General features: G+C 37.9%; 1 protein-coding gene across 1 annotated transcript; it reads right to left on the reverse strand.

Annotated features, from left to right (window-relative positions):
* Positions 1–360: 360 nt before the first annotated feature.
* LOC120265287 (protein FAR1-RELATED SEQUENCE 7-like) lies at positions 361–1,557 on the reverse strand. Its single transcript, XM_039273160.1, has one exon. The coding sequence runs from the start codon at positions 1,555–1,557 to the stop codon at positions 361–363; it is 1,197 nt and encodes a 398-aa protein (XP_039129094.1).
* Between the last annotated feature and the right edge of the window lie 12,290 nt (positions 1,558–13,847).

The following is a 13,847-nucleotide window of genomic DNA, read 5'->3' on the forward strand; positions in this document are numbered from 1 at the left end:
GCTTCCCATCTTCACTACAATCTTTGCTGTAAATTATATATTTTGCATTTTAAGACCCATCTCGAATACGTTCGGCAAGCATACTATCACTTTCTTGCAATTCTACCAAAAAGATATTAGACACAACTCTTGTATACACTTCTCTTACATGTTTCTTAATCGGATGACTTGTGTAATAGTTAGCTATAGAGTCCAATGTTTTGAAGTCTTCATTTTCTTTATCATTTCGCCGAGAAAACAAATACTTATCATTATGCATAACAAACTCATCCAATGGAGTTTGTGCATTAACAAAGCCATAAAAAATGAGTTAATACTTTTGCTATGTTGTGTAGAAGTCATTCCAACTGTAAATATATCTTACCAATATAAAGACACCCATTTGTGTCGAATGTTATACATCTTACAAAACCAATGTTTATCATCAAAGTTATATGTTGCATGAAGTTCACCCCATCTATTTTCAAATGGTTTAATCGATTCACTACGATGCAACCAATTATTGTAGTCCCTCATGAAGCCCTCTTTACTCTTCAAATCTACTAAATACTTCATTGAATTTCTTCCTATGTTCCATGAGCAAAGTCGATGGCCAGAATTTGGAAACACTTTTGCAATGGCCTTCCCCATAGCCAAGTCTTGATATGTAATTATGGTTTTTAGATGTTTCCCTATCATACATCTCAACCATGTTTGGAATACCCATAAAAAACTTTCTTCTTTTTCATCTGCAATTAGAGCACAACCAAATAAAATTGATTGTATGTGATGGTTGGCACCAACAAAAGGAGCAAAAGGGAAACCAAATCTATTGGTTTTATAAGTAGTGCCAAAAACATCAACATCTCTAAATTCTGAATATGCCATTCTAGATCTTCCATCTACCCAAAAGACACATCTAGTTTGACCAAACTCATCAAGCTCCACATCAAAGAAGAAAAATCCATCATTGAGTTTTTTTTCCTTGAAAATTTGAACAATAGCCATGCATTCTTTCCCAATATTGTTGCTTCGGACTCCCCTCAAATGATTGGAACAATCAACCCTTGTAATTAGTGCAGATCCTGTATTTGGAAGTGTTTCATTTAATATTTGACTCATTTGGCTCAGTCCCACTCTACTCTTATGCAATGTCTCCCTCAAATTTCTACATGTCTCACTAATATGGCGGCGAGACCTTATCTTAGATGGAGTTGTTAGTAAAACATGATTATGCACATCATCAAATGTCTTTCTAGTCCATCGTCCACTCTTCATTTTTGACACTACCATTCGAGCTTGGCAATTTGTCCTTGTATCTCTATGCCTTTGTACAGTTTTTCCTAGTTGTCTTTTGTCTGACATAGATTTAGCTCCTTCCTTATCACAAACAAAGTATCGACAAGTAATCACTTGAGAACTTGATGAACGATACACATGAGCTTTTCTTTCCCCAAAACCTTTGGACTTTGCATAATCCAAGTAATATTGAAATGCTTCATCCTCATCCTTGAACTCCATACCAACAAATGGGATTCTTACCTCCCGTTCATCTTGAGATTGTGGACTCATTGCCATTTCTTGATCATCTTGTGTTGTCAATTCATGCATATCTTCAACTTGTTGGCTATCAATTCCTTGTGTCACATAACCTTCACCTTCTTCATGTAATCTGCATTACCCGAGCTCGTTTCTATCCATTTCAATATCCTCAAAGATGGAATTGTCATTTTTGTATAATTCATCGATGATATTTGCCATGATAGCCTATAAAGTAAACTACAACCAATTAGAATATATCAAAGCATATACCCAAAAAATATTTATTTTTGAAAGTGGAACAAATGATACATGAATTGCCACTGATACATGGATGGCAAATTTGTGTGTGTTGACTGAGGAGAAGGGTGAGATTAGGAGGAATTGCCTTTTTATTAATGCTGATAATCCTGGTAATTTTCTAATTGAGGGAAGGAATGTTATGTGGTGTGTCTCTGTGCTTCCTTTGTCTTCTTTTTTTAAAAAATTGTTATTATAATTATTATTTATTTTGGTTTTCTTATTTCTTGTTTGATGTGGCTGTTATTGTCAGAATAAATTTGGGAATCTTGGAATCTCTATGTTTTTCTTGTTTACTTGGAACATAAACAACGTATATGAGTGAATCAGGGTGTTAAATTTTCTTGAGGTAAAAGAGATGCAAGTCCATAAAGCAAATCAAAATTGCTTGGCATTTGATCTATTTGTTATTTAATAAATAAATGAATGTGAATACCTTACAGGCACATTAGAATTTTGTGCATGAAATCAACTGTGGCGGCGACTGTTGGAGTTGGTTGGCGAGATCAGATTCTAGCGGTGACATTAATGGTGGGCATCGAATCGGGAATGGAGAAGGAGAGGGGAGAGAACAATGGCGGCGGCGGCTACTGCAAGGGAGAGGGAGGCGAAGATCTTCCCGGGCGTTGGCTCGAGAATGGAGGAGGAGAGGGGAGAGAACAATGGCGGTAGTGGCTGCTGTAAGGAAGAGGGAGGCGAAGATCTTCTTGGGCGTTGGCTACGGAATAGAGGAGGAGAGGGGAAGAGAACAACGGCGGCACTGGCTGCTGCAAGGGAGAGAGAGGCGAAGATCTAGGTGGGCGTCGGAAATGGAGGGAGGTGAAGATCTGACTGGGCATCAACCTGTCTCCAAATCTTTTATAAATTATACATCAACCGTTAGATGATGGCCATCTAACGGCTGATAGGGGACATCCCTAGAAATGAATTCTAGGGACGTCCCCAGGAGATGAATTCCCATATATATATATATATATTGTTTTGGTAGTTTCCTAATTTGCCTTTTCCACCATGTGATCCATATATTTAATTTGATAAAAGTAGATAAACAAATACTTCATTAAAAGAAAAAAACTGGTACAAGGGAGGGTTACATCTTTCACTAGATGTGGAAAACAATGGAGAACACATACACAAGCTAGGAAAAACAACAAGGAAGTGCAACAAACCCTCGACGATGATTTGCTATTTACAATTTACGGTTTAGTTTTGGGTTTAGAAAATAATAAAATAATAAAATATTTTTCAAAAAATAGAGAGAATAATATGGATGATAGCAAAAATGCCAATTTGGCATCCACATCACTCATTTAATAATATGTATATAAAAATTATACAAGGAATAAAATTATTTATATACCCCCATGAAAATGATATTTATTCATAATTTCATATACCCTTAGAAATCTTTCCAATTTGTTTATATACCACTTTAAACTGAAAATCAATTAAAAATTATAAAAAATAATTATTTTTCTCTTCTTTTAATTCATTTTGAGAAAAAAAACAGAAATCAATATATAATATTTTCATGTAAGTTATTTTAATTATCAGATCATAAAAGCAAATAAAATTATTTTGGGGATTGACCCAAACCAATATGAATTTTATGATAGTATAGTAGCAATTATATGCTTTTATAGGTGTATGCAAGCAATTTTCTCATTAAAATATACAATGCTATTATAAATAATGTGACAAATAATATTTGGAAAATGGTGCAAGTAGAAACCTTTTTTACTTTTAATTTTCATAAACAAAAAGTATGAATTAAGCCAAAGGCCTCTTGGCCTATTGGCAATGGGTCTCTTAAGCAAGGTGTTCATTTTAGGGCAAGGTGAGGGCATAGATACTTGTTGAGCTTGCTCCACGCTTGTATATGTCTCTAATTTTCCTTTAATAGGGGCACTTGTTTCCTATTTATTAAAAAAAAAATGAAAACATGAATTGATTCGCCATCTGTTCAAACCCAAATTAATAGACTACCAAATCTCAAATAAATCCAAATACAAGTTAGAACATCCACTCACTAGTGAGGGTTGTCAAGTTAATTTTCAGTAAATCATTTAACTATGTTTTTTTCACTTTGGTAATCAAGATTTAATTTGTATCAAAGTGGTCACTTAAATTTGATTTGTTTCACCAGTAGGTCATCCAAGGAATTCATGTTATGGAAAAAAAATAGAGAACTATGGTAGAAATAAATAAAGAGAGCAACAAAAGAGGACAACAAAAGGTTTAACAAGGTTTGACAACTTGCCTATGTCCTTAAAGCTAGCCTATATTAATTGCATAAAGAGGAGAGAATACAAGAGAGATTGAGTTGTCATTCTACAAGTGAGACCTCTATTTATAAGGTAATTGGTATATTAAACACCAAAGATTTTTCTTGTTTTCCTCCAAAATATTTTGGTAAATATCCCAATATAACCAAAATATTCTACCAAGTAATTTCAAAAGAAATAACCTGTCTTCTAGACCAAAGAAAAAATCTACCTATCTTTGGATACTGCCATCTTTGAATATTTTGAATCTCTCTAATATTTCCCGCCAAGTTATGCTTTCACACCTAACAATCTCCCACTTAAAACAAAACTTGGTCCTAGTGTCCCAAATGGACTGTCTTCCTTCACTTCACATTGCCAACTTGTTATGTCACACCATTGAGCTACATCTCTGTCCAGGTGTATTCCAGCTTCTCCTCTTCTCCATGCAATTTGCATTGACCAGCGTTAGCTTCCACTCGACTAATGTTGGAGCTTGATTGAGGCAGCGCGCAACCTCAGTTTGTCAATAATGATAACCTTCATAAGCATGTCTTCTTGATTCTCTGTCCTTGCAATCTTTCTCAATGTTAAGATCCCATTATATATCACCTCATGGATATAGTGGTACTTTAGTTGGATGCGCTTTGTCCTTAAGTGAAATACAAGGTTTTTCGTGAGACACAAAGCACTTTGGCTGTCAATGTAAAGAACCCCATAGCCTTCATCCTTTCCAATCTCCCCCAGAAAATTTAGTAACCAAACAATCTTTTTTCCGGCCTTAGAGATAGCCACATACTTCACCTCTACTGTTGAAAAAGCAACACATTTATACAATTTAGACATCCAACTCATCGCCTTATCTCCCCATGTGAAGACATAGCCAGATATGCTTTTCTGACTATCTAAGTCACCACCTAGGTCCGCATTAACGAACCCTTGAAGACTCATGCTGTCTTTCTTGAAGCACATTGTCATACTTGTAGTACTCTTTATGTATCTCAACAACCACTTCACTATCTCCCAATGAGCGACCCTTGGGTTTGTTATGTAACGGCTCATATCTTCTACTGAATGAGAAATATTAGGTCTAATACATATGGTGACATACATAAGACTACCGATCTTGAGACATAAGGCACGGTCGCCATGTAGTCACGCTCTTGTCTTTGGTGATTGGTCCTTCAAGAGCTAGAATTGTCCTCCCAATGGCGTGTTTCTTAGCTTGGCATCTTTTACTTGAAATCTCTCCAACACTTTGTTGATGCACTTTTCTTGCGATAGAGGAAGGGTGCCTGCCGCATAGTTTTGAGAAATGCGCATACCATGAATTTTATTTGCGGAGCCCAAGTCCTTCATCTCAAACTCATTTGCTAACTCATGCTATGTGTAGATCACCTTCATGCTTGCCCCTATAATGAGCATATCATCCACATATAAAAGCAAAACAACATAGGAGTCACCAAAATCTTTGAAGTAGCAATAATGATCTATGCGCTTCTTTAAAACCTGCTATCACACATGAACTTGTCGAATTTTTTTTGTACCAATGCCTCGGAGCTTACTTCAAACCGTGCAAACTTTTCTTCAACTTGCTCATAAGACCCTCTTTTCCCTGAGATTCGAACCCCTCGGGTTGCACCATGTAGAATTCTTCATCCAAGTCACTATGAAGGAATGCCGTCTTGACATTAAGTTATTCAAGATGTAAATTTTTGGTTGTTATAATACCGAGAACCATGAGGATGGTTGTAAGCTTCACCACTAGAGAAAAGACCTCTGTGTAGTCAATACCCTTCTTTTGCAAAATACCCTTGATCACCAGCCTTGCTTTGTACCTCTTACTACCGTTCGCTTCTTCTTTAACTCAATACACCCACGTGTTTTGTAGCACTTTCTTCCCCTCTGGCAATTTACTTAGTGTCCATATCTTGTTCTTTTCAAGGCACCCCAATTCCTCCTTTATGTCCTACTCCCACTTGACCGAATCACGCATCTCTAGTGCCTCAAGGTAGTCTTCCCGCTCACCTGAGTTAGTCAAGAGTAAATAGTCTTGAGAAGATGAATACTTGGAAGTTGGCTTACAAATTCTAGTAGACCTCTTCAACTCTGGTGTTTGTGGATAAGATTCTTCATCTTGATCACATGCTATGTTATTAGCATTATCGTTTTCTTAAGCTGCATTGCCTTCTATTGAGCAAGTTTCACTGGTGGCCACAAATGTTTCATCATTATAACGCTGTGGCCACAAATATTTTTTTTGTAACGTTGTAACCACAAAACTATTCTCCAGTCGCACTGATGATCAAAATTTTTTTTTAGTAACGTTGTGGCCACAAATGTTTCATTATTATAACGTTGTGGTCACAAAGGCTTCCTATGTGGATAATGTGTTTTGTGGCCACGTCATCAACTTCACCGGAAATAGCCTCCAAATATGCCAATGTGGCCATTAGTGCAATTGGAGAATAGTTTTGTGCCCACAATGTTACAAAAAAAAATATTTGTGGCCATAGCGTTAAAATGATGAAACATTTATGGCCACCAGTGAAACTTACCTACCTTCTACTCCATCATCTTTAGTGTTTTTGGTATCTTCTAGAACAACCTTTCTTACTTCACTTTCATTGGATCTGGACCTTTCTTTGTATAATTCATTTTCATTGAAGGTAACATCCCTGGACCTAATTATTTTACAATTTTCCTCATCCAAAAACCAATAACCAAAATAATTAGTCCCATGCCCAATGAAAATAAATTTTTTGGCCTTGGCATCCAACTTGTCCCTTTTGTCCGAATCCATATGCACATATAACATACACCCAAAGTTTTTCAAGTTAGATAGAGATACCTTTTTACCCAACCACTTATATTCTAGCAACTTAAACTTTAACGCCACTGATGGACTTCAGTTGATGAGATAAGTTGTTGTGTTGATTGCGTCCGCCTAGAATGCCTTGAGTAGACCCACATGAAGCCACATGGCCCTAGCGCACTGGATGAGGGTTCAATTCATCCTCTTCACGATCCCTTTTTGTTGTGATCGATTTGGGACCACCCATACTAGTTTGACCCTTTCCTCCAAATAGAATGCCATGAAGTTGGCCCTGTCATACTCGCTACCATTGTAAGACCTCTAGCATGTAATCTTTAAACCATTCTTTTTCTCCATCTCTGTCTTCCACTTTTTAAATATTTCAAACATGTCAAACATGTGCTTGAGAAAGTAAACCCATACCTTGCGAGTGGAATCATCGATAAAGGTAACATAGTATCGTGAGCTATCATGAGATTGGACTGATGCCGGCCCCCACACGTCAGTGTGTACTAGTGTTAGCTTTTCCTCCTACCTTCGAGAAACTAACCCGCTTCTATTTGTAGAGCACAAAATTTTCACAAAATCCAATCTCGTTGGACCCCATGGTCGGTACCAACTTTGTTGATGCCAGAACTTTTAATCCCTTATCACTCATGTGCCCAAGTCTCTTGTGCCACAGGTTTAGATTAACCTTTGCAGCTACTACTGCTACCAAATCTCCACTACCATTGGTTAAATAGAGTGTACCCAACTTGGTGCCATTTGCCACTGCCATTGCTTTTTTGATAAATTTTTGAGAACCTTCCTGAAAGACAGTTTTATACCCCCCTCCCCGACCCCTCATTATCCAATTGACCTACTGAAATTAAATTCTTTTTCAGCCCAGGAATATAACGAACACCCCGCAATGTCTTCATTATTTAATATCATTTTGTATGCTGATTAGGCATGTATTAGAATGCTATTATGGAATTCTATGCTAAACATGGTGAATATTGTATCTTCAGGTTTCGGGTAGTGCTTTAGGATGAGAGAGTGAGAGAGAGAGAGAGAGAGAGAATAAGCATTCTAGAGAAAACGAGGAAGATGGAGCTCTGCTGGCATCAACCATTAAAGAATAAGCCAGACAAACCCCACTTACAGGCATCTTATGATCATGTTTATGAGCGTAAGCCTCATTTAGAGAGCCTTACGGGCATGCTTGTGCCCGTAAGGAGGAGCATAAGGACAAAATAGAGGGACTTACTGATGGGGCTTACGCTTGTAAGTTAGATCTTAATGGCTATCCAGAGGATCTTACAAGGATCAACATATGACCGTAAGGGTGGTTGTAAGGGTAATCTAGACAAGTTTACGGTGTAGATCTTATGGACATAAGTTGGACCTTAACACCAAACAAAAGACCTTATGGATGGGACATACGGCGATAAGTGATCCCATAAGGCTCGTGACCCATCATCTCCAGCTCCTTACGACCATTTTTTTAAGCCTGTCAGAAGCCTATAAGTGGCTAGGTATAAATATCCCTAAATAGGGTTTTGAAGGGGATCTTTTGTTCTTTGGACTATGAGGCTTGGGAAAGGTAAGGGGGCGATTCTCTAGAGATTTGGAGGTGAATCAAGATGGGGAAATAGCCCACCTACCTTGGAGGATAGAGATTAGAGTTGTCAAGGAGTTTATTGGGGGTGTCTTTGGAAGGTTCTTAGAAAGATTCGATAGCAATCTCAATGGCGCAATTGAGAAAGGGGTAGATGAACTCTAGGGTTTAATCTATTTTGATATTGGTTATGGATCTTTATTCTTTAATTATTTTCTAATTGCAATTCGCAATATTTGAATTCAATCATTTGTTATCAATGTTTTGAATGCTATCGTTTTGAATGCCCTAGTTTCATGTATGATTTGTTTTTGTTACTAGTCGAACGACCCAAATAGTATAGGCATGCTGTGATTGGAGGCAATTTTAAGTAAGCCTAGAAATAGGGTACTTTGGAGTTGAGAGTTCTCCTCCCACAATCTTCCCAAGTGAATTAGTAAGTAATTCCATGCTCTTTGCAATCATAGAGAATAAATTTTAGGAGAAATCACATTTCTATTATGTATGGAATTAGAGGCAATCATTTTGCAAGAACGGTTGTTTATTTATTGTATTCTTGTTAATTCACATTGAGATTTCATAGAGTGCAATGCAATCGTGGGGTGTCTGTATCAGCATTGTACTGGATTAATTACTATTCACATTTGCAATAGGGGTAGTATATTTTATGATTTCTTTCGAGTCAAATCGGATTGCTAATTAAAAACTTTTGTTCTTGATTTATAAAACCCTAGAGGGATTATATGCCCAAGCATCCTGTTTCCCCTTGCTTATTCGACTGATCCTTTCATATTCTTGATTTCTGTTTTTGTTTTTTTTTATTCACCTTCACACATCACAACTTTTGGGAGGGTGGTTATCGGAATTAGGATTAGTACTAGTACTCTCTATTTTTTTCCTTGTGGATCGATACCCTGCTTTTGAGCACACTTAACTACTTAATATGCGCATACACTTGCGTCTTCCATTAGGGGTACAGCTCACCTCCTCTTAGATCCGCCATTGCTGACTGACCCAATGTCTTTTAATATCACATAACAAATTATTATGATTTATAAACATAATAATTAGCATGTATATAGATGAAGTAAATCATTAGCATATATTTGATGACTTTATATAAAAAAAAAGAATAAAAATGTAATCCTAGATTTAAGATTGATTCGAATTAAGTTGATTTGATTCTAAAAATCTTAGTATTAACTGATATTTAATTAGATTATGCATATGAATATTTATGGCATGCGTTTGAGAATTAAGAGGAAGATGAATTTTTATTTCTGAAAAACAGAAAATTACAATTTTATTATAAAGTAAATTTTTATATAAAAAAACACATGATTTTTTTAAGATTTAAACCCAAAAGCTCACCTTTGCTTAAAAACCCACCTAACCACTTAAACTCGAGTTTTTTTATAAAAACCCGATCCGGTGGCCTGGCTGGGTCCGCTCGAGCAGGTTTCAAAACACTGTGTTTGTTTGTCTAGGTATCAATCCTCCTAGAGCATCCAACTAGTGTTTAGTGATGTAAGATAATATATTGCCAGTCATTGTGTTGGCCCTAATTACGAATAACGCATACTAAACCGAGATAGATAGTTATATTTGTAGCAAGGATATGTTTCAAGTCAACGGTTGCTTAATGGTTGCATGATTGCCTCAAAACAAAGAATAATAGGCTTTGATCTCAATATATATATATATATATATATATATATAGACAATACGTCAATCTATGGGAAGTTCGTAGAATGTCCGCAGCATGTTGTCGTGGAAGAGAGAAATAGAGAGAGGAGCGGGTACTTAGCTTGTTTTGTTTGGTTATATAGGTTTCTTGTAAGTCTATTAGAACTATGTTTAGACGGTTATGATTTGTTGAGGTACTGTGCTAAAATTAATTAGACGATTCAGATTAAAATATTGTGCATCTGATTTTTCACTGTGCTACTATTTGTAAGCACAATAAAACAACATATGACTTTGTGGACAAGACAAAACATAAGTTAGTTATAATATTAAAACTAATCTTATTAAAGGAAATTGGAGTAGAGGGTTCAATTAGTGGCAGAACTAGAACTAAAATTAAACAATGTTGAATCTAATTTTAAAATTATTAATATTAACAAATTATATTAATTTAAGTTTACACAAACCTCTCCATATTCTCATAATTAATAACTGATTCAACTAATAATTAACAACCAAAGTAACAAATAATTAATGCAATTAAAAAAACAACACATTCACAATCTAATTCCATTAACTAAACAAATATCTTACCATTTGCACAATAAATTTTTCAATAGTTATTCAACAAATATCAAGTATTTTATTTTTTTGGATTTTGAGAGGGGTTATGTCTTGCCGAGACAGGTTGCAACTGTTTTAGGGTATTTATTATTATTATTATTATTATTATTATTATTATTATTATTATTATTTACATGGATATCCTAAAAAATTGATAATTATGTATCGACAAATTCAATTAAAAATATATCTAAAATAATTTTTTTTAAAAAAAATATTATGAAGATACAACCATATTATTTATTATTGTCACTCAATATCAGTTTTATTTAATATAATATTTTTATTGTTTTTATTTAATTTATTGTAAATAGTGAGCGGTAGAATTAAAAAAAAAGTCACTTGTGATCACAAGTGCCTTGTTTTCATTTTTAAAATTCCATATGTGAATTAATTATTAAAATTTTAATTATATATATACATTAAATCATTTGAGCAGTGCGTACAACCCCTTTCACTTACATTTGAGCAGTGCAAGCATCAACAGTAAAAAAGGCGTTCCCGAACGGCTTCCTACTCGTACTAGCTCTGATAGGATTTCCTCGCTCCCCCCTTGCCAACCTCCTTTAACCCCTTCCGGTGTCCTCTCTTTAACCTCCTTCCCCCCTTGCCATGGCAAGCGGGGGGCAGATAGATGACCATTCAAAGCAACCTCTGCCTAGGTCTTGGGCTCAAATCGCTTCCCAAGCCACCCGCACTGTTTCTAGCTCTCCCCTCCATAATCCCGTGATTTTTGACAAAATCAAGGCGTCTTCTTCACAGTTCGTGCTGGTAGATGATGAAGCTCTTGGTAGAGCTCGTATGAAATTTTAGAACGCACTCTATGGTAAGTTCTTTGGCAAGCCCCCGTCCTTTGAGCAAGTGAAGCTGATCTTGCTGGCGAAATGGGCTGAGATCGACGAGGTTTGCATTTTTGATCTCCCGAATGGCTTTCTCTTAATTCGTTGTGGATCTCATATGGTCATGCAAAAGCTCCTTTAGGATGGTCCTTGGTCCATCAATGGCATCATACTTCAGCTCTCTCCTTGGAAGCTGTTTTTTGAGCCGACGTTTGCCAAGCTCAATACGGCGGCCATCTGAGTTCAACTTCATAACCTTCCTGTAGACTTTTGGGATGGTGAGACTCTTGAGTCGCTCACTGCTCATCTTGGCCCTTTGCTGAAGGTGGATGATCTTACTATTTCGTTAGCTCGGTCCAAGTTCGCGAGAGTTTGCATTGAAATCGATCTTTCAAAACCTCTGTGTCGTGGATTTTGGGTTGGAGATAATTCTCATCGTGTCTTTGTTTTGGTTTTGTATGAAAGGCTTCCTACGTTCTACTACCCTTGTGGGATGGTCGGACATGGGTCCAGCTCGTGTCCAGGAGTTGCGGCAACTGGAAATAGCGGATCCAATCCACCCCTCCGTTCTCAACGGGGGTTGGAGGTAGGTTCTGGCTCGATTACAGGTGTTGCTGCTCGGACGATGCTGTTCCGGATTCCTCGATGATGGATGCCTCAATGGAGCCTCCCGTTCCTATCTCGGAGTCGGAGTTTGGCCCTTGGATGCTGGTTGCTCGCCGGCGTGGTCGCGAATGCGGTCGCAGTGATAGGCCTCGTGCTAATCACGTGACTGCAGCCGAGGCAGCCAAGAAGCATCTCGATGCGACCAATGTCAGAGGCTCGGGTAGTGGGGGTATACGTGGCGGCTTCAGAGCTAGGGGTCGGGGCGGCTTGTTTGTCTCACATGCTCCTCGTTCTGAGACTCTTAATGGTGAGGTGACCTCTTCTGCAGACCCTGCTCTGCAGACGAAACTTCCGCTTGTCAGTGGCACGTCTTCTTTCTCTCGGGACCCTAATGTTCTCTTTTCTGGGGACCCCAACGGTGCTTTTCCTAGGGACCCCAAACCTGCCTCGTCTAGGGATATGATCTCTGACATTATCTCTAACCAGCAGACCGACCCCATGCCCCATGTTTCACCTACCCCCCTTGGGACTCTCAACCCGACTCTTTCTCGTGTGAGAGCATCCTCGCCACTCCTGGTCGTCCGTGCTTCTTTTCCTTTGACCTCTCCTCAGGAAATGGATAACTCTCTCCCCTCTCATTCGATGATTATTGATCACGTTTCCACATCCCTTCGTGGAGAACCTCCTGATGCTGAAGTAGATGATGCAGAAGGGTCCTTGGAGGAGAGCAGTGATGAAATGACTGACGGTGAAGAGCCTGATGACTTAATGACCCTGAGTCAGTGTCAATCGGAGGCGAGGCGAGACGCTTTGATTCGGAAAGGCTCGCAAGCTGCTATGCCTTCTCTCAAGAAGGGCAGGGTTGAGCTCCCGGGGAATGGGGCGTAGTGTTTGATTGGTCTTAGATGATGGGCACAATCTATCTCTCTATGATTATTCTCTTTATTTTTGTGTGTTCCTTTCTTTTGTTTATGAGTATGTTCAAAGCTATTTGTTGGAATTGCAGGGGAATCTCTGCGAGGGATACCTCTAATCAAGTTACTAAACTCATCCGAAAGCATAAGCTATCCATGATTTGTCTTACAGAAACGAGAGCTGATGATACCCGGGTTAATCGCTTCTGTCGTCGTCTTCCTAGTTCTTGGGATTGGACGGCAATCCTTGCAGAGGGGTATTCAGGTGGAATTCTGGTCGCTTGGCAGAAATCTCTCGGTAAGGTTACTCTAATTGCCATTTCTAGGCGGGCTCTGCATCTCATTATCTCTTCGGATTATATGGTTAATTGTATTATTTCTGTTATTTATAATTCTTCTCGTTTCCATACTCAATATTCTTTGTGGAATGAGTTATCCAGGATCTCCCCTGTGTTGGTTCCGTGGCTTATTATTGGTGACTTTAACGCCATTTGTAATAGGGATGAACACATGGGTGGTTCCTATTCCTATTATGCTCGTAAGGCCCGTCACTTTGTTGATTTTATTGATAATAATAATGTCCTCGATTTACATTTCTATGGTCCCAGGTTTACTTGGTGCAATAAGCAATCCGGGACGGCTAGGCGTTGGGCCCATCTTGATAGAGGATTGATTAATTTG

This window comes from Dioscorea cayenensis, chromosome 7 (genome assembly GCF_009730915.1).
Source record: "Dioscorea cayenensis subsp. rotundata cultivar TDr96_F1 chromosome 7, TDr96_F1_v2_PseudoChromosome.rev07_lg8_w22 25.fasta, whole genome shotgun sequence".
Classification (NCBI taxonomy): domain Eukaryota; kingdom Viridiplantae; phylum Streptophyta; class Magnoliopsida; order Dioscoreales; family Dioscoreaceae; genus Dioscorea; species Dioscorea cayenensis.

Coding starts and splice junctions, on each gene's coding strand:
- LOC120265287 (XM_039273160.1), bottom strand. CDS start 1,557: ATGGCAATGAGTCCACAATCTCAAGATGAACGGGAGGTAAGAATCCCA.